This window comes from Podarcis muralis, chromosome 2 (assembly GCF_964188315.1).
Source record: "Podarcis muralis chromosome 2, rPodMur119.hap1.1, whole genome shotgun sequence".
Classification (NCBI taxonomy): Eukaryota; Metazoa; Chordata; class Lepidosauria; order Squamata; family Lacertidae; genus Podarcis; species Podarcis muralis.
Window position 1 is genome coordinate 71,637,847 of NC_135656.1, and position 19,115 is coordinate 71,656,961.

Genomic DNA, 19,115 nt, shown 5'->3' on the forward strand with positions numbered 1-19,115 from the left:
AAGGGATATAGCATAATGCCAAGTGAGGATAAAAAAAGTGCTGGAGAGCTACAGAATTAATCAGAGTAACCACGAAGGAACAATGGAACCTTATTCTCACCGTAGTGGAAGATATTAATGATATTACCAATAGGGAATATAACCAACTCTTACTGGGTAAACTTCTGGTGGTACATGTGATTGACTAGAATATCACCCGCCATCATTGGATGGGCTCAGTCCAGACAAAGGCCAAATGCGTATCTTAATCAGAGAAAATGTAAGCATTCCCAATGAATATGCTAATTGCCATACCATGCTCAGTGAGCAGCCCTAAGGGAAGACCTAAAGGGACAATCCCCTTTGACATCACTCTTTCAGCAGCAACCTGTTGGGAGTATTACCTCTGGCAAAGCCCTCAGATCTGAATGGTCCCTTCTGGAGATGCACCTCATCAGAGCATCCTGAGGTGCCTGCTGGCTCTTCCTTGTAGAGCGCAGGAATGGAGGGGTTTGGACACTCACCCCAGCTGACTCACTTCTGCTGTCACTCACAGGGCTGTGGTGGAGAGAGAAGCCCCCTGGATGGGAATCTGGAGGTGGGTAGTTGTTAAAGTCTCTCACCCTTGCTCTTCTTCTGCCGGTCTGGAATGTGCTCCAGTAAGAGTCCTCCATGGTCCACACAATCAGTGCTTTTGAAGCTTCCACTGGGCTGAATGCTCCACAGTTCAACTAAAAGCTTAATACCTTTGCTTCTTCTGCATCTGAACCATATATATATAAAAAGCAGAATAGCCCTGGACAGCAAGAATAGGGAACCCTCCAGATGTTGCTGGATGCCAACTTCTATTAGCCCCAACTAGCATGGCCAGTAGTCCAATATTATCTGGAGGGTCATAGGTTCCCCATCCTGTTGCACAGCTTTCCTAAAGGAGCAGCTAAAGGATTCAGGTAGCCAAAGAGGCTGGCAATGTGCCTAGAGCAATACAATGCAACTGTGTGCTTATGGGCAGCTGCCTGAGGTCCAAGACACAGTTTAGCACAGTTCTCTTCATGCTATATGAGCCTGTCTGCTTATGTCCTTCATCACACCTGAAGTGCTGCTGTACAGAGTGTGGGAGCCACTATTTAACTGTGCTGCAAATTATATGCATTATCTCTAACATAAAAATCCACTTAACACCCCCCCCCAAAAAACAACAACTATTTTGCTATTTTAATTCTTAAGGGCGGCGGAAGGAATATTTAGAGGACTGCCTCCAATAAATCTGTACAACTGAATGTTAATGTCTCTAGGGAAAACGATTTCATATATGAATTCCTTTACTTTCTTCTCCTAGCATCCTGCACTTCAACAGTGCTCGCCACTGGAGACCCCAAGAAAGTGAATGAGATTTAAAGTGCTCTGCTTTGACGATTAGAGCAATGGGGGATCTTATCAATTCAGCGACATTTTAACCAGAAGGTGATACAGATGAAGCACACTGGTCACTCTAAAGAAGCTTATAGGATTTTTGCTTAGTTCTATGGAAGGAACAATAGCAGTCAAATTTATTGCTCATTTTTGTATATTCTCCCTAGCGTGTAGCATCATAGTATTTTAGCTCTTCATTCAGCAATCTGAACATCTTTTGGTTTGACTACATCGCCCACTCTTGTGGCTGAAACAAAATGAGGGATAGCTGTTGCAGGCTTTCCTCTGAAGGACACCCACTCACTTTTAATCACCATCCAAGCAACCTTACCACAGTTATGCATTTGTCTTAGCAGCAAATTGTCCGTTCAAGCATATCCATATCAAGACATTGATTGTGAGACCACTAAAACGCCTCTCCTTCCCCCACCAATATCTCCCACAATGCATTACAAGACATACGTGGCCCTTTGTCAGGGCAGCACAGCCATAGGTTGGACTGCTATTTTCGAACAGGACTAAAAGGCAGGGTCTGGATACAAGCCAATGAAAGGAGGAAGAGGAAAGGAATACAAAAACACTAAGTAATTATTCCATCAGCATTGCCATTACAGGGTCACCGGGAACAGGCAGCTCAATGCTGATAGAACAGGGCTGATGACGACAGACAGAACCTTAGTGCTTGAGGTCAGGTCCCTGCTGATAACTCTTTGGTGTCACAATGTGCCAGCTACCCGTACATGAACGGTGTCTCTTCCTTCCACTCTGTGTTTATGGCAAACACTTATTTTATGTCTATCTGCACACACCTTCCCAACTGCTAGGCACCTTAAGGCATAAAACGTAAATGGATGAAAAAATAGTCAGTATGCTTAACCCCCCCCTCAAAATTCTATTTACTGGCACATCTCTGTGTTTGTAAGAATGCATGTATCCTTGGGTAGTGACAGGGATGACTGAGAAGATCAGAGGGCAGCATATGCATGAAAATAGCTGTCCATATTCAATTCATTTTGCTTTTGTGTGAATGGTAAACTCTTCACCGCACAGACTTTGCCAACTCAGGCCATGTTAAAGGACCTTTAACCCTGGGAATAACTGACAGTATAGTTGGTCCCTGTTTCAGCTTTGCCCTTGCCAAAATCAGAGTTCCAATCATGGCTTTCATGTAACCCGGGCTGTGTACACACTTCTGTTTACTCTGGACCCAGGGCACTCCCACCACTGATTTATGAAGCTGTGTACCCATGGCATTAGCCATGATCCACATCTATCCTGCCATTTCTTCAGAAACACGGCATTTGGATGTGTTTTCTCCCAAACCAGCTTCAATCCAATTGGAAAACGTAAACCATATGAAGACATCCATGCCCACTGATGTGGACAGGCAGTGGGTGACCTGGAAATGCACCCAACTGCACTGACATGCAAATGCAAATTGAAATGTAGCAAAAAGGGGAATGGAGAGACCTTGCTGCATTTTAAACTGATAATGTGCAAACAGCCTCAGACCATAACATAAGGAGTGCTCGAGAATGCCTTTGTTCCCCATTGTCAATATTTTGCTTTTGCTACGGAGCAGTCTTTAATAACTCTTTTTCTTCTTCTGCTCATGCCATAGCTGGATGAAATGCTGCAGTGGATGCTGAGGTTGCACATTCCTCTACACCAGGGATGGGGAACATGGTGCTCTCCAGATGTTGCTGGACTCCAACAGCCAGCAGAGCCCATGGTCAGGGATAAATGGATGTTGTAGTGCCAAAGCATCTGGAGGGCCACAGGTTCCCCATCTTTGCTGAGCTCATTATTTAGCAATACAGAACCCTGATAACAGTGGCATCCGCATTCTAAAGAGTCTGCCTCAATGTAGGTTAACAAGACAGTGGCCTTGGAATTTTATCGCGGAAAGCTTCCAAGACCCAGAAAAGTCTCCTGCTATTGTTAATGTCCCATGTACACATATTCATGTTCATAATTGGGGGAGATGACCAGCAGATCCTGTTTTGTGTTCAAAGTGAAGTGCAACTGCTCTGCAATTCTCAGGACTTGACCCACAAGAGAAGGAGGAAACAGAAAAAGATGGAGACCCAGGCTCTATCTATAACCCCCAAAATGCAAAACAGGATGCAAAACAGTTTTAGCCTAAGGTGCCAGATAGACTGCAACTGGATTCTGAAGGTGCTGAATCAAGACCCTTGTGAGAAATTTGGTAAATTATCTTCACGCTGTACCCTTTATCTATGGGAAGCTAAGGGACAGTTATTGTTAATGAAGTATTATTGCTGGCTGCAACTTGCGAGGATTATGTCTTTTGGGGAAACAACTTTGATCTGCATGTGGCTAGGGTATGGACAGATCAGTCTATTTATGTGCCCACGATAATTTCACATTCCTTTACTCATTAGTCCAGCCCAGCCCATTTGTGAATTCATCTGTGAATTTTTTAAGGTTTGTATGAAAATTGGTGTTTAAATAAGTGTTCAACTATGTTCTTAAATAGTATTTGATCACAAAATACATTTTTAAACCCCTATTTATCTTAAGGCACACATTTCTAAATGCATTTTATCCTAAAGTATTTATTTTAATGCATTCTGGTACATTTTTTTAATAGTTGAGACCTGTCCTGCAAAATTCTAAGGACTGATCTCTGTATTCATCCAGGAGGTGTGAATTAGCTCTGTTTGCTTGGAAATGCAGACCAAAAGAAGTCCTCCTCCATCCCTACACACGCTGTGGACCTGTCTGAGATTTCTACTTTCCCTGCTGTTTCAGTACTCAAGAAGCCTAAATATTTTCTTGCGGAAGTGATATTGGACTCCATTTCCAAACACTTCTCAGTCTGAAGGTCTCTGCACAGCCCTGTCCCATTCAGGTTGAGTTGTCTTCAAGAGGAAGGAAAGCACAGGGACAAGGATAGGGGAAGAAGATTTGTAGGGTAGGCGTGAGACAGGAGAGGAGAAAGGAAGGAAGGGCGTGAGGGAGGCATTTTTGCAGGGAGAAAGAAGAGCAGGATATTAAAACTAGCTACAAAAAACCTTATTGAATTCAAACATAACAATTCCATATGAAGTTGGCTCGTCTTAAACGGATTGAGTCTCTGAGCAATGCACAGGGAAGGAGTGGGGAGATCAGTAGTGGTGAAGCTATTATGAACATAACAAGACATGTTGCTTTCAAAAAAAGGGTGAACGAGTTTGAGGGGAGGAAGTGGAGGAGCAGGAGACAGGGAGGAACAGTTTGGTGGTGGTTTGCAAGGTTAGGTGTGGCAAACGGGCAAGGTAATGGGCAAGCAGGCCGGGTAAGTGGTGAGGGGGAACGGTGAAGGTTTGGAGTGACGGGTGGGGGTACTGGACACGGGTGAGGAGAAGGGGGTGGTGGAAGGGGAGTGGTCTAAGACTGAAAATACTTGCCCTTCAATTTGCTTGGTACTGTGTGAATCCATCAGAGAGAGAAAGCAAGAAAAAACAAACAAAAAACAGAAAACAAAAAAGGGGGGTTGGGTGGAAAGGGGAAGGGGTACAAACAATATTTTATTCAATGGCTGTTTGAATAAAAATATTGTGTATCATAATCATACCGAAAGGAAACCTCTTGCAAAAAACGACATGAAAAAGAAACCAAAAATTAAAAAAAGAATAATAAAAGTACCAATAAAAAGGCCACAGTAATAAAATAATAAAAAATGTATAGATATAACTAGATAAATAGATATATATTATATAACCAACAGAAAAAATGAAATTCAGTAGCAAACAGTTTGCAACAGTCTTGATATAGAAATGTTCTTACTGAGTTAGCAGACCATGCAAAATTCAAGATTAACAAAGGATACATACAGAGAGAGAGAGAAAGAGAGAGGGAAAAGGAAAAGAAACAAAGGGACAAAAGAGAGGGCGAGGGTGTGGTGAGCCTGGGTCTGTTTGTGAAGTGTGTGGGTGCAACTGTCTTCAGGAAGAGAACCTTAAAGGTGGAGGAACATTGGAAGCAGACCACTTGTGGAGAGAAGGTCTGGCTATTATTATTATTATTATTATTATTATTATTATTATTATTATTACTATTGATGGTGCTGTGGTCTAAACCACTGAGCCTCTTGAACTTGCTGATCGTAAGGTTGGTGGTTTGAATCTCCACAACGGGGTGAGCTCCCGTTGCTCTGTCCCAGCTTCTGCCAACCTAGCAGTTCGAAAGCACATCAGTGCAAGTAGATAAAAATGTACCACTGCAGCAGGAAGGTAAATGGCATTTCTGTGCACTCAGGCACTTGTCACGGTGTTCTGTTGTGCCAAAAGAGGTTTAATCATGCTGGCCACATGACCCAGAAAGCTGTCTGTGGACAAACGGTGGCTCCCTCGGCCTGAAGCGAGATGGGCGCTGTACCCCATAGTTGAATTTGACCGGACTTAACCATCCAGGGGTCCTTTTCCTATTATTATTATTATTATTTCTTAATTTTCTTTTGCAAACACAACCAAAAAGACTGAGCCTCACCCTTCCTCCTCAAATTATGCTACATGGAGGGAAACTATATGACCACTTTAAAAAGAAATGGAAAACTTGATAAGAAGGTGTGGGTGACCTTCTGGCGAGGTGGTGCAGCAGGAGTAGCCACTAGCAGTGGTTCTGGAAGGACCAAAGGTGATAGCGATTGTGGGAAATGTCACCGCATCTGTATATTAAACTCAACACAACATTCAGGGGAGCGGCTGTGTCTCAGTGGTAGAGTGCATGCCTGCACCTGCAGATAGGGCTGGGAAACACCACTGTCCAAGACCGCAGAGAGCCACTGCCAGCCAGTGTCAACAGTACTGAGTCAGGTGGACAAACGGTCTAACTTGGTGTAAAGCAGAGTCCTACCTTTCTAAGGGAGCCTACTCCCTAGAGTACCTACTCTAGGCTGCCGCAGATGAGGTGGGATTGTGCCTTAACCAGTGCTGTTGAGAAAGGAAACATAAAAGTGCCTAAAGCTGCACGTTAAGCCCTGGGCACCAATGCTGCAGAATAATTCTGTGAGCCACCATCCTGGTCTGGTTGTGATATTGACAGATCCTTTCTCTCCAGTTTCATTACTGAGCTTGAATCAGACAACAGTGGATTTCAGGGACTGAACAACCACTGTGCCATTTAGAATGCAAGTTCTGGAGCTCTTACTGCACAGTGTACAGCAGCCCTTCTCTGAAGGAGATGATGTAACTTCTGGACATAAAACCCAGAACACAGTGGCCAGAGCAGGATCTTGCAAGGAACCACCAGGGAGAAAAGGCATCCTCTGTTCTAGGTGTTTGTGGGAGATGCTGTCTCGCTGAGATCATATAGTATACTCATGGAGGCATGAGCAGGCAGGAAGAAAATGACTGATTAGAACATGCAGGGAACCTTATTTGATTCATACATGCTGGTACTGTCCTCTCATGGTACTGTACCACCAAAGAAAATATATGGGAGCATTTATTTATTTGAAAGTACCTATCACTTAGAAATGTTCTATGTTTTAATATCTATCATACGAGGAAAAAGGATTGCTAGGATATTTTCCCCTAAAACGGTAGCTTTTTTATGTGGATGGAAAGTAAGAAAGAAATATTAAAAGAATATACAACATTATTCAGGAAGACTATCATGAATTGTTGAATTAACTTTCAGTCCATGTTTTGAGTTTAACATGAGTGTAAAGTCCAGAATCTAGGATGATCCCTCTGTTGAATCTCCTTCAGAGAGAAATGCAGCCAACATAGGAGTACGTTTTACTCTGTGAGACCCAGTGACCTAGATTACTCATGTTCATCAATTTCAGTGGTTCTACTCTGAGTAAAACTTATTTGAAAACCACCTATGGATTTAAAAAAAATGTTTTACAGTGCAATACTATGCAGAAGTAAACCTCACTGAGTTCAATGGGACTTATTCTTAGGTAAGTGCACCCAGAATCACAGCCTCAATGTCTTTTTTGAAGATGGGTTGCACTTTATTTAAATAAAAGCTAACATGTTGATAACCAGATCAGAGTTATCAAGTGAAGCACTTTGGAAGATATTGGCACTATTTGACATAAAATCTGCTATTCAAGTGCTAAGGAACTCCTTTAAGAATGAAGTTTTGAGCAACTACAAGTAATGCAGTGTGCGTGCGTGTGTGTGTGTGTGCGTGCATGCGTGCGTGTAGTATGGGACTTACAGAAGGTAAAGGAAAAGAAAGAGAGAAAAAGATGAGAAAGGAGAGAGATTACAGAGACAGAGGGATAAACACAGGAAGAAAAAGAGACACAGCCAGAATCACTCAGAGCAGGATGTTAGAGACGCCCTTGGAAGTCCATCCCACCCTGCGATGAGAGAGTAGGGCCCAGGATCACACACAAGGGTAGGCTAACACACAAGTACACAGATTAATTGTAAATTAGTTAGGAAAAAATAAATCCAAAATTTAAATAAAAATAATAATGGCTTGAAACAAACAAAACAAAACATGCAAACTTTCCCAGCTTTCAAATTAACTGGCTGCTACAGAGTTATCACCTGGTACATAAAAAGCATTTAAAGCAGCAACTCAACCTCATCTCCCCTGGATGTTTTTTAAAGGTTTTAGTTTGTTTTATGCAAAGTGTCACGGGAAATCTTCACATCCCCGGGAAGCCTGCGTTATTCTTCCAGGAATAAAACGAAACCTCCTCTTCTTCTATGTGTAGGGTTGCTCTTATTTTTCATTTGATAAACGTTGTAAAAAGTGACTCTGGCGCTTTGTTTTCTCTTATTAGCCATCCTTAGGCTAGCTGGTGGGTTCAGGGTCACAGAGCACGCGAAAGGCCAACAGCAAACGGGAAGTATCTACTTACACTTCACCTGGAGAATCTGGTCGTTGAGAATAGCTTGGATGTAATACGTGTTGTAGTGCGGCAAGACCAAACCAAGGCTGGTAAAGGGGAGAGAGAGAGAGAAATAGTGTTTCTGAAATTGCTGTGATATTTAGGCACAAAATGGTTTGTACAGTTGCTAGCAATAGATGGCTGAAGACATGGGCAAAAACAAGAGCAGGGATGTAATATATTGACCACCCAGTATAGTACTTTAGTGAGCTATTGACACAGGATGACCATTGGGTCTGTCAGGAATGGAGCAGAGTGTATTTTAACAATCACCTTCTCAGGGGGTGGATAAACTGGACCTTTATTTGCGGCACAAACTGAGGCACGGGGGTGCAGTGGAGCCAAAGAGATAATAACACAGATTAGAGGAGATGAGAACAGGCATTGACTTCTGTCTGGGGTTTCCAAGGAGCCAGGGCTTACAAGCACTTCCTCGTAATGGGGTCCATCGGCCATAGCAGGTACAGAACCCGCCCTGAGACTAGCAACAGTTATTAAATATATATATGGAGATGCACAACAAACAAGGCACATTTCTAATTCTGTACATCTATTCTTCAGGGCAGCTTTCCCCAATCTGGTGCCCTCCATGTGTTTTTGAACGACAACACTCAGGATTGAAACAAAATAAAAAAAATTCTTCCAGTAGCACCTTAGAGACCAACTAAGTATGTTATTGGCATGAGCCAACTTCTTCTTCAGATGCACACGAAAGCTCATACCAAAAACAAACTTAGTTGCTACCTACCTGTAACTAGCACTCAATCATCGCTGCCCATTGGGCATGATGGCTGGGGCTGAAGGGAGTGTGGGAGTCTTAAAGCAACTCTCGGATAAGAAGTCCTGAAGGACCCTTAATTATGTAGCTGGGCTGGACAGGTTCTTCTGTCTCAAATAGGCCAAGCAGTTATTGCGCTTTATAATGTCAACATCAACTGCACTAGGAAATCCCTGGGGAATATGTGTATTTGCAACAAACAACTGTGCACTAGGTGGCAGCCTCACCAAACACTTTCAGGCTTCAGTACTCAAAACGATGCCTCGAGCTACCATTAAAGTAGGGCAGCTCTCTAATTTTTGTCACAATTTAAATGCACAAAAATAAGCATGTTTCTTTTAAAACACATTATTATTAACTGAGAAGGGCACTGTGCAGTAGAAATAGCTGCATTTTACCTTTCCCCATATTGCATTTCCACACATCTTATAACAATGGGTGTGCATACAATGCAGCGCAATGCACAGCTCCTCAAGAACAAAGATGCTCAAACCTTTTCAATGGATCCATCAAGATAAGGATCCTGCAGTACTTCTTCTCAGAACTGCCATTATTCACTTACTGTCACTGAATAGTTATTTTTGCCCAATTGTTTGATGCCCCATTGGTTTTGGATGGGTTCTGCTAATCGTGTGTTGTATTCTGCTCTGCCAGCACCAGAGTTTATTATTAAATGAGGGGTATGGAAAATACTAGGGGACGCGGGTGGCGCTGTGGGTAAAAGCCTCAGCGCCTAGGGCTTGCCGATCGAAAGGTCGGCGGTTCGAATCCCCGCGGCGGGGTGCGCTCCCGCTGCTCGGTCCCAGCGCCTGCCAACCTAGCAGTTCGAAAGCACCCCCGGGTGCAAGTAGATAAATAGGGACCACTTACTGGCGGGAAGGTAAACGGCGTTCCGTGTGCTGCGCTGGCTCGCCAGATGCAGCTTGTCACGCTGGCCACGTGACCCGGAAGTGTCTCCGGACAGCGCTGGCCCCCGGCCTCTTGAGTGAGATGGGCGCACAACCCCAGAGTCTGTCAAGACTGGCCCGTACGGGCAGGGGTACCTTTACCTTTTATGGAAAATACTATAAGGCAATTTGCTACTAAATCCTAGTTATCTATTTATCTATCCATCCAGCCTCATGGATCTTTTTACATGTGGGAGTAACTCTTCAAAATTATTCAGAAAGTCATTATATCATTGCCCCACTATGACTCCACTTTGAATAAAGCTCCTTTGCCTAAAACTTTATACCAGCTTAATAACGGATATTATTGCCAACTGCTGGGTTTTTGTCACAAATGTAAGCATCACATAGGATTATGAGAAGCACAATCAAATGGCAAGAACAGAAAAAGCCGGCCTTACATTTTTAAAAAAGCTGACTATATTCATTTTGTTTTTCCTAGTTGAATAGTAAAGCTGTAAAATGTGACAGTTGTATGTGTCATACAGGCTGAGAAAGTGTACCCCCCTCCGCAAATCATTTCTTTACAAATCTTACTATTTTTAGGTGCGAATAATGAAAGTTAAGATGTAAATCAAGATTCTTGATATTACAGGTGTTGCAGCCATGGATTGGACAGCTAAGGAACAACCCATCATTACTGGCTCAGGCTTGTTGTGAAGATAAAATGGGGAAGGAGGAGAACGATGGATGCCACCTTGAGCTCCTCGGAGGAAAGGTGGAATATAAATGCAATCAATCAATCAATCAATCAATCAATCAGTCAATCAACCAACCAACCAACCAACTGTATCTGTCTAGACACCATCCTGAGCAGCATCCTGGTGCTGATGAAGAGATGCCACCCAGATCCATTGGATCTACATCAGCCACTAGCCACAATGGCTATATTCTACCTCCACTGTTGGAGGCAGAGATTCCTAAATAGCTGCCTCCTAAATAGCTCTCTTGAGATTCTGAAGCAGTCTTTCAGATCACCGTTCATGGTGGAGGTTCAGCTGAATAGGACGAGGGAAGCTATTACTCCATGCTGCTTCTTGTTAGCTCCTTACCTGTAGTTTGTGCTTTTGATAGGAGCCCAGGTATAGGTCCTGTAGACTTTATCTATGTATCTCTGGAAGGTCAAAGGTGAAGAAATAAGAGTGAGAGCATTTATTATTATTATTATTATTATTATTATTATTATTATTATTATTATTATTATTATTATTTCTTCCATGCTTTAATAAAACTATTGGGGCATCACACAGCAAAATAGTAAAAACACCAATATTAATTCAAAATAAAAATTAAAGAATATTCATTGTAACCAGTCCTTTACGTTCTTTCATTTAGATTGACTGTGAGTCTTCCAAAACCTGCATTCTAGAAGTCTTCCCAATTGCTTCATAGCTCTTAGGCTCCTCAGAAAACAAAGGAGCTGGTTGGGTTCAAGTCAATGTAAGAGCCTGCCTAGGAGCAATTGTGGAAACTGCATGAACATGGTGCCACTCTGGATCGATATCAAAACCCAGAATGATGATGTAATAATCCAGAACAGCTTTTGCGCGCTCTCTCTCTCTCTACTAGTAAATTGGCAAGCCAGCAGCTGTGCTGCTAGCTCACTGCCACATTGCATGAAACTGAAGCCTCAAACAATGCTGAAAAATGATGGCTTCCACTACTGTTTCCAGCAACGCTGATTGTACCGCAAGGGCAGCCATTTCTTCTTCAGTACAAAGTCCCCAGAAGCTGAAGCAGAAACTATTGTTTGAAGGTGTCATTTGAGGTTTCAAATCATGCAGTCCTGCAGTGAATCAACTTGGCAGCAGAGCTGCAGACTCCGGCTATGGGAGATGGCTATGGAGACTGTCATGATGTGTGCCTGCCCTTCTAAATTTACTACTACTCTCATCTCTGTATCCCATTGGGTGATTAGAATCTATATAGAAGCTCCAGGAATGCAGATTGGAAACTGCCCCAGTGGTCTCAGGAATCCATCTGGATCTATCAACCTCTGAGAGAGAGCCATCCTACTAGATTCCCAATCCTTGTGGAAATACATAGTCAGTGAAAGTCTAAATCTTATAAGGAACTGGTCTAACCATGACAAATGAGCCAACAGAATCCTATCCAAATCCAGATCACTACACTGCTGAATCAAGAGCACCAGGCCCAGAGTATGGCTTACCACAAGTGTTGGGATAATGGTATGTTGGGGCAACGCCATGGCAGCCATGAAATCCTGAACTGCATCTGACAAGGCAGACTTCGTCTATATACTGCAGTCTTCCAGAACAATGACAAAATGCACCAAATCACTGCAATCATCTCAGGCAAGGAAAATGCTTCCATAATGGCTGAGCACTAACAGGTCCTGATTAACCAAAACCAGGTATAAGCATTCAGGAGCCAGATCCAACTTAACCACCACCCTGGAGAGGGAGATGGAATGTATATAGACTCCAGTAACACCTTTCCAAACTTGGTTGGCACTGTACCAAAAAAAAGGTGCACAAAGCCAAGGAGGTCATAATCTCCCAGCTTGTTCCATTCACGTTTTGCAAATACAAGTCAGGTTGGTTTTCTCACCCAAGATCAAGTCCTGAAGGACAGCTGTTTTTTGTCATTTTGTGCCTTTAAGCTAGCCATTAAAGAGAATGGCAAAGCCTCTTCTATAGAACTTGGAAAGCCATTGCCAGGCAGAGAAGAAAACCACCTTCAACCTTTTCAGACCTGGGACCCACTTTTAACCCAAACATGCAATTGGGGACTCATTTCTTAAACTTTCCCCATATATCTGAATGGTTGCAGTGGTTCTTTTGCAACCTACAGTGGATCAGGCTGTGGCCCACTAGTTGAGTGGTCTACATGGGCTAATGGGTTAACTCAATATAAGTCAACTTCAAGGGTTTTTATGTTTACTCCCAACCCTCATGCATGCCTTCTCTACTAAGGACCAGGCAAACTGATCCAGTCTTTTAAAACTCCTGGTTACACAGACCAATTCACTCTTATGTTTGCTAAACAATCTGAAAGTTCACCACAAGTTTTTACCTCATCTTGGGACTTGACCAGAGTCTTGATGTATCGCTGATCCTTAAATCCATCTATCATGCTTCTCCGGATCTGGAGTGGGGGGCGGGGGGGGGGGTAGAATGTGAAAGGAGGCATTGCACATGGCTGAGTGCCAGAAGTTGCACATAGCAATTGGACATCTTTCTTACCTCTCTAGAAAACTCTTTTAATATTCTAAGATAGGTAATTAAAATGAGAGTTCTCTACCCATGTTTTCCAACTGGATGCTGAGAAAGTCCAGAATACTAGTCTCAAGGATGGAGATGGGATTTATACCCCAAGATGCTCCCTACCCTTCTCCCTGTGCAATCTCTCAGTTATGGCATAAACACAAGGCACCATTTTTCATTGGCCAAGGAACAGATCCCATATGCAAGTTCTGTGAAAATGCATCAGGATTGTAACCTGGGATACATGGCCAGGCCTCTAAGGGCTGTTTCATGTGTGGCAATTCCTATGCAGATAACACTTTCATGTAGCAGCTTGCACACTCTCCCTATATACACATCATGTGTACATGGGGCAAGAAGCCCTGTTGGATCACTGATTACTATGGTATGAGGCAAAACAGACATGAATATATTTGATAAGGATGGGGTAAACCTTCGATTCAGTTCACATTTAAAGGTGAACCCACATAATTCATGCTTCCCGAAACAATACACAAAGCATAGCCATCCTTCACTGATTTTTTTCAGTGCAATTCTCCAGCTAAATAACGTGTACAAAAATACATATAATAAGGCAAAGTGTTCATTAAAATTGATGAAAGTAACATATACAATTGCACCATATTGGGGGAAATTGCTTTTCAAAAATATTAGGCAAAAATTACAAACAAAAATGTATGTATTAAGAGAAATTCGCACTAAATTGCTAATGAATTTTCATGAGGACTTTTTTTTTGAAAAAATGCAATCTGATGTGGAAATGTGACATACTGAACTCAAGACTGGGAAAATGAGACACTGAGAGAAACCAAAACTGATATATCTGCCCATCCCTGGTCCTACATGTTGGCATATTTACTGGGTAAGTGCATTTTGCTACATGGAAGTGTAAGGTACTCATGATGTACATATATCTGCAGCTGTCATTGCCTATTGCTGCCATTACTGGGAATCTCGTTGAAATGGTAGCATTCACTTTATTGAGGAAGATGAATTGCTGTTTAATATGGGGACACATCTGCAGATGAACCCATGGTGGAATCTTAATTTTCTGCAGCGAGTGAAACGCTTCTACAAAGCCATAAGCATATTCACAATTGGCTTATAGCTTTGATTTTGGCCACATGGCGACCACTTAATAGTCTTGTATGCACTTAACTTCCTAAAACAGAACAGACCCCACCTCCAAGGTTTCACTTACCTCCTCTTTGTTCTCGTCCTCTAGTTCAGCATCAAGGAAGTCCAGGGTCACAGGTTCCTGGAATTCTCCCCCCTCCTTACATTTTGCAGTTGAGAAAATAGAAGCACATAATTTACCAAAAAAAGGTCTCTCTCATCCTCAAGCGCCTCCCCCCACCCCACCCCCGTTGATAGCAAGGACATACAAAATTAATGAACTAACCTGGACTCTGCAATCATAATCTGAGGCCCTTTTTCACGGGCCTCCCTCATGAGAAATCTGGAGGGTGGCAATATGAGAGTGGACCTTTTTTTGCGGAAGCTCAGTCTGTGGAATGCTCTCCCCAGGAAGGCTTACCTGGTGCCTTCATTACCTATATTTAGGCATCAGGAAAAAACACTCCTCCTCCCAGGCCTTTGGCGAATTAAATTATCTATGGTCTTTTAAACTGCTTGTGTGTGTGGGGGGGTATTGTTTTTGTTTGTTACTATGCTATATAGTTTTGTGTTTTTATATTGTGAACAACCCTGCAATCCTTGGATGAAGGGCAGTATAGAAATTCAACAAAAAGGTAATTTATCTAGGGCTGAGTGTGCCAAGATGAAATGGTGGTTCTACCTGAAGAGAGATACTTGTGCAAAAGTTGACTGAGTTCAGGCCAAGCACAGAAAATGCATTGAGTCTTGGGTGGTGGTGGTGGTGCTATTCTGCTGAGCAATTTAAATGGCTATTGATCAGAGTGAGACTGAGGCAAGTGAATAAATTGGTGCTCTTTCTGTCCGTCTCTGCCACATCACTTGCCTATTAATAACACTGATGAACTGAGTTGGAAGTTTCTGCCAATGAAACATATCTCACGCTGATCGCTGCCATTTCTCAGTGCCCTAATTCCTGGCTGGCCTCTTAATGATAGATTTATCTGAACGGTATCTGAGCTGGAAGCCTGTTTTCCTTGCCCCACCCTGATAGATGTAGAGCGTCCCCTGAGATAAATTAGCCTGGGGCTCCTCACTCACTCCTTCTTGTGTGCGTGTTTAATATCCCAAGGAAGTAATATTTCATAAAAAAGGGGCCAGCTAATTCCTGTCTACACCTGCCAGGAGTAGAAGGGAAGTCCATATATCACGTCCCTGAGAGGTGGCAATTAGCGCTCTGTGGCTGACAAGAACACCATTTCCTGCTCCGCATTAAGTACAGCAAATGGCTCCCAGCGTTGGAGTGGTGAATAATTAGCTGAACTCTAGATTAATTTAATTCCCAAGCACCTAGGACCAGCCCTGCCCAGTTTCCCCAGTCATCATTCATCCACCATGTTAAAACAAATAGGTTGTGCAAATACAAGCAAAGAACGAACAAGCAGAGAAGTCACAGTTGCGAGACGCGGACTGTACCCATCTACACACACTGCACAATGGGAGTCCTGCAGATCATATACTGATTCTCTGTTTGCTGAACACCACAACCCATAATCCTCCTCTCCTGAGAAGACAAGAGCCGCTGCAGGGCCAACTCATGCCTCTGGCTGATATGAAATCTCTTATTTCTGCTGCCTTCCATCAGTCTGGGCAATTTGTTGTTGAGGGAGATGATGAGATCCTCCCCCTCTGCTAACGGATTGGCTGTCACCCAAGGTACTCACCGGCTCTTGGGTCGGAGTGTTTGGCACGCATGGAGGCAGCTGGTAGGAGTGAGACATGCAGCCACAGAGAAATCTGTTGATGGTCTACATTTAGCCTCAGAGAATTGGCAGATGGAAATGCTCCATCTGTTGGCACACCCTTACAGGACAATCCTTTGCATGTCTAATCACTCTCTGATTTTCCTTGCCCACATCCCACTGAGTTCAATGGGGTTTTCTCCTAGTCTTAATCTCCCACTTTTTGAAAAACATTCGGTTTGCCCTTTAATGGCTTGCTTGTATCAGCCTATAATTCTGATGAACTACCAGATACAGAAGAGCTCCCTGCTTACACAGCTAACTGGAGACTTTCTTGGTGCGGCAGATAATGCAGGGAGGCCAGATCCCAGTCCTTACCCAGACTTCCTAGTAACCTTATTTTTTTAGGACATAGTGACCAAGTGCAAAAGAGAATAGTGCTGCTGTGTCTTTATTTTATTTTATTTAACAAGATTTACCATATTTTTCCGTGTATAAGTTGCTCCCATGTATAAGATGACTCCTATTTTTTGAGCCCAAAATTAAGAAATAAACATTCCATATTTTAAACATTCCATGTATAAGATGATCCCCAATTCTAAACTTAAAAAAATTGGGGGAAAATATAGTCTTATACACGGAAAAATACGGTATATGTTGCTTAATAAAAGAAAACACCTCTAAGTGGTTTACATAAAATAAAATATTTGTAAGAAAACATACTTTTTAAATGAGTGGGCCTAATAAAATTATCTTTAATCTTTAATAGTCATCATGCAAGGGTGAGAAAAGTGAAACATTCTATTCCACAGAACTTTTAAAGGCACAGGAATCCCATCCTGTTTGGCATCTTGCCACCCTTGCCACATATGGGCAATCCAGCTTTTTGCAGTCCAACCTGTATCGCTAAGCTACTGATGAGGAAGTGCTGTAAAATGGAAATGAAAGTAAGTGCAAAATGTATATGTGAAAGGTTAATAAAAACATAAAACCACAGAGAGTTGCTGGAGACAGGAAGGGCTGTGCACAGGTATGAGCTCTGGAGAGAAACCCAGGATGGCTGAGGAGAAAGACATGGAGGCAGAATAATGTGGAAATCCCTTTAGCAGCGTCTAAAGCAAAAAGGATTCTATTATGTTGCTAAGAAAAGTGGAGGTGAGAATGGCTGAATTTCACATTTTGATTGGAAATAGCTAGTCAAACCTCTCAGCAGTTAAAATATTAGTGAACATTCTGTGACATCACAGCATGTTTCTGCTCTTAGTTCAGACTTTAGGGGAAGGCTTTGTGAGTTTATGCCATGACCATGAATATAGTTCAAGATCAGAAAAGCATCCACATTGGGTGGGAGGATAGAAAAAATGGTGTGTGCTGCAGGGAGGCTGGAAAGGTAGTGATCTAGGGATGTTAAGAGCTAGGAATCATGAGGGCAGGTACCAAAAGAGATGGATGGAAGAGAAGAAACTTCACGAAACGTGTAGGAAAAAGAAAGGCCATAGAAATAGAAAGGGCAGGAGCTGGATAAGTGCAAAAGGCTGAATTCAACATATTGATTTTAAACAATTAGGCAAATAGTTGACTGTTGGTCAATAATAACAACAACAACCATCAGCAGAGAGAAAGCACATGTTTGCTTTTTGGTGGCAAATCTGTGGCTGAATATGGACAGTTCACTTGTTTGTGATAGCTGTTTGGAACTACTTTCAACCTGGTGTCAAATTGTCATCACTAATATTCCCAACTAATCATTTGTTCGCAGTTAGACAGCAATCCAGCTGTAGGCAGGTATATCAACCCTCTGCATAATAGCAAGAGAATTTTGCACCAAATCACTGCTTATTACATTGAAGTTTGAAGGAAAACATGGCAATGACCTATGGAAATGTTCTTTGAGTGAATGGTGTGGTGAAAAGCGGTGGCAGAGAGCAGATGATGCCAAACAGACACACTTTCATTTTGTGGGGTAAATGGGATGGAAAGTCACCTTATCTTTTGGTGGTGGTGGGTAGCAATGGTTATTCAAAGGAGGGGAAAACTGCACTTACCTGAGGTCTCAGATTTGGGTGTAGCAATAGATATCCATTCAGATCAATAGCAAATATATAGCCGTTGGCCCCTAACTGGATGGGAGGACAACAAGAGAAACAAATTACAGCTCAAGATGAAAGAGCGGAATTGCAGCAAAGTTCCCATGCCACTGCTACAGATAATCTCTACAGACCTCTGTCCCTCCTCCATTAATCAACCCAAGCACAGAACAGACACCTAAGACCTTCTAAACAGCCCCCCCATTGTCTCACTGCAGAAGAAGCAATGACTAACAGATAGGTGGGGCTGATTTGGAACTGGAGTGCAGGAAGCAATTAGGAGAATTCTGTGCAAATGTGAACCTCATGCTAATTCCCAAAGATGCCTCCCCCCTCCCTGCTTGCTCTTTATCACGGCTGAGACTTTGCAGGGACTAGCAGGTGGAAGAATGCCACTCTGAGGGAAGGCATCCATTCCTTACGCACATTGTATCGCTGCGTCAGCTTCTTGATGTCGTTCAGAGTCACGTCAATCCCCACAACACCGAGGATGAGCTGGTTCTGAAAAAACACAAGCGGCAAAAGCAGTTATATTCAAGAGACTGAAGTCGTGGACAACATAGACGTCATCCAATAGTGATGTAGTTTTTTATTTGCCCCCATGTCCTTGATATAAAGAGGAGGACAGGAGATAACTTGTCATAGCCAAGCCATACAGGGAAAAAGTGTAATACTTGTGCAAGATGAGGGAGATCCCTGGTTGAAGAGGATGGTGGGATGACAATTCACATTTGAACTTCCTTTCTCCGACATCCCACTTATACACCTAGACTCAATAATATGTGTCTCTCTCTCTCTCTTTCACAAACACATAAACTCAGTTTTTAACCAATATTTAAAATACTCAATCACAGGGAGTGTATGATAAGAAGACTCAGCAGCCCCCTTTTTACATGGGAAAATCAATATGATTTCCTTTCAATTTTCACATGCATGCATCTGGATTGCACAGCCTTCCCAAATGAAGTAAAATGATGGCATGGCG

The 19,115-nt window shown here is 42.7% G+C and overlaps 1 protein-coding gene and 1 long non-coding RNA gene across 6 annotated transcripts in view; one reads left to right on the forward strand and one right to left on the reverse strand.

Annotated features, from left to right (window-relative positions):
* LOC144326991 (uncharacterized) overlaps window positions 1-11,288 on the forward strand; it is a 62,354-nt gene extending 51,066 nt beyond the window's left edge. Inside the window, exon 3 of the long non-coding RNA XR_013391945.1 lies at window positions 10,575-11,288. This is a non-coding gene — a long non-coding RNA (uncharacterized LOC144326991). The remainder of the gene's footprint in view (window positions 1-10,574) is intronic.
* CACNA2D2 (calcium voltage-gated channel auxiliary subunit alpha2delta 2) overlaps window positions 1-19,115 on the reverse strand; it is a 537,538-nt gene that overhangs the window by 42,609 nt on the left and 475,814 nt on the right. For 3 of the 5 annotated variants that reach the window (XR_013391944.1, XM_077924743.1, XM_077924741.1), the window contains exons 17-23: window positions 18,557-18,631; window positions 18,089-18,163; window positions 14,408-14,482; window positions 13,016-13,087; window positions 11,032-11,093; window positions 8,225-8,301; window positions 4,806-4,823 (exon numbers count right to left, since the gene is read on the reverse strand). Coding sequence is in view for 4 of the 5 variants with exons in the window: in XM_077924743.1 (XP_077780869.1) it covers window positions 4,806-4,823; window positions 8,225-8,301; window positions 11,032-11,093; window positions 13,016-13,087; window positions 14,408-14,482; window positions 18,089-18,163; window positions 18,557-18,631 (454 nt within the window). In the remaining variant the exon portion in view is untranslated. The remainder of the gene's footprint in view (window positions 1-4,805; window positions 4,824-8,224; window positions 8,302-11,031; window positions 11,094-13,015; window positions 13,088-14,407; window positions 14,483-18,088; window positions 18,164-18,556; window positions 18,632-19,115) is intronic. The other 2 variants (XM_077924744.1, XM_077924742.1) reach the window with 1 other exon arrangement.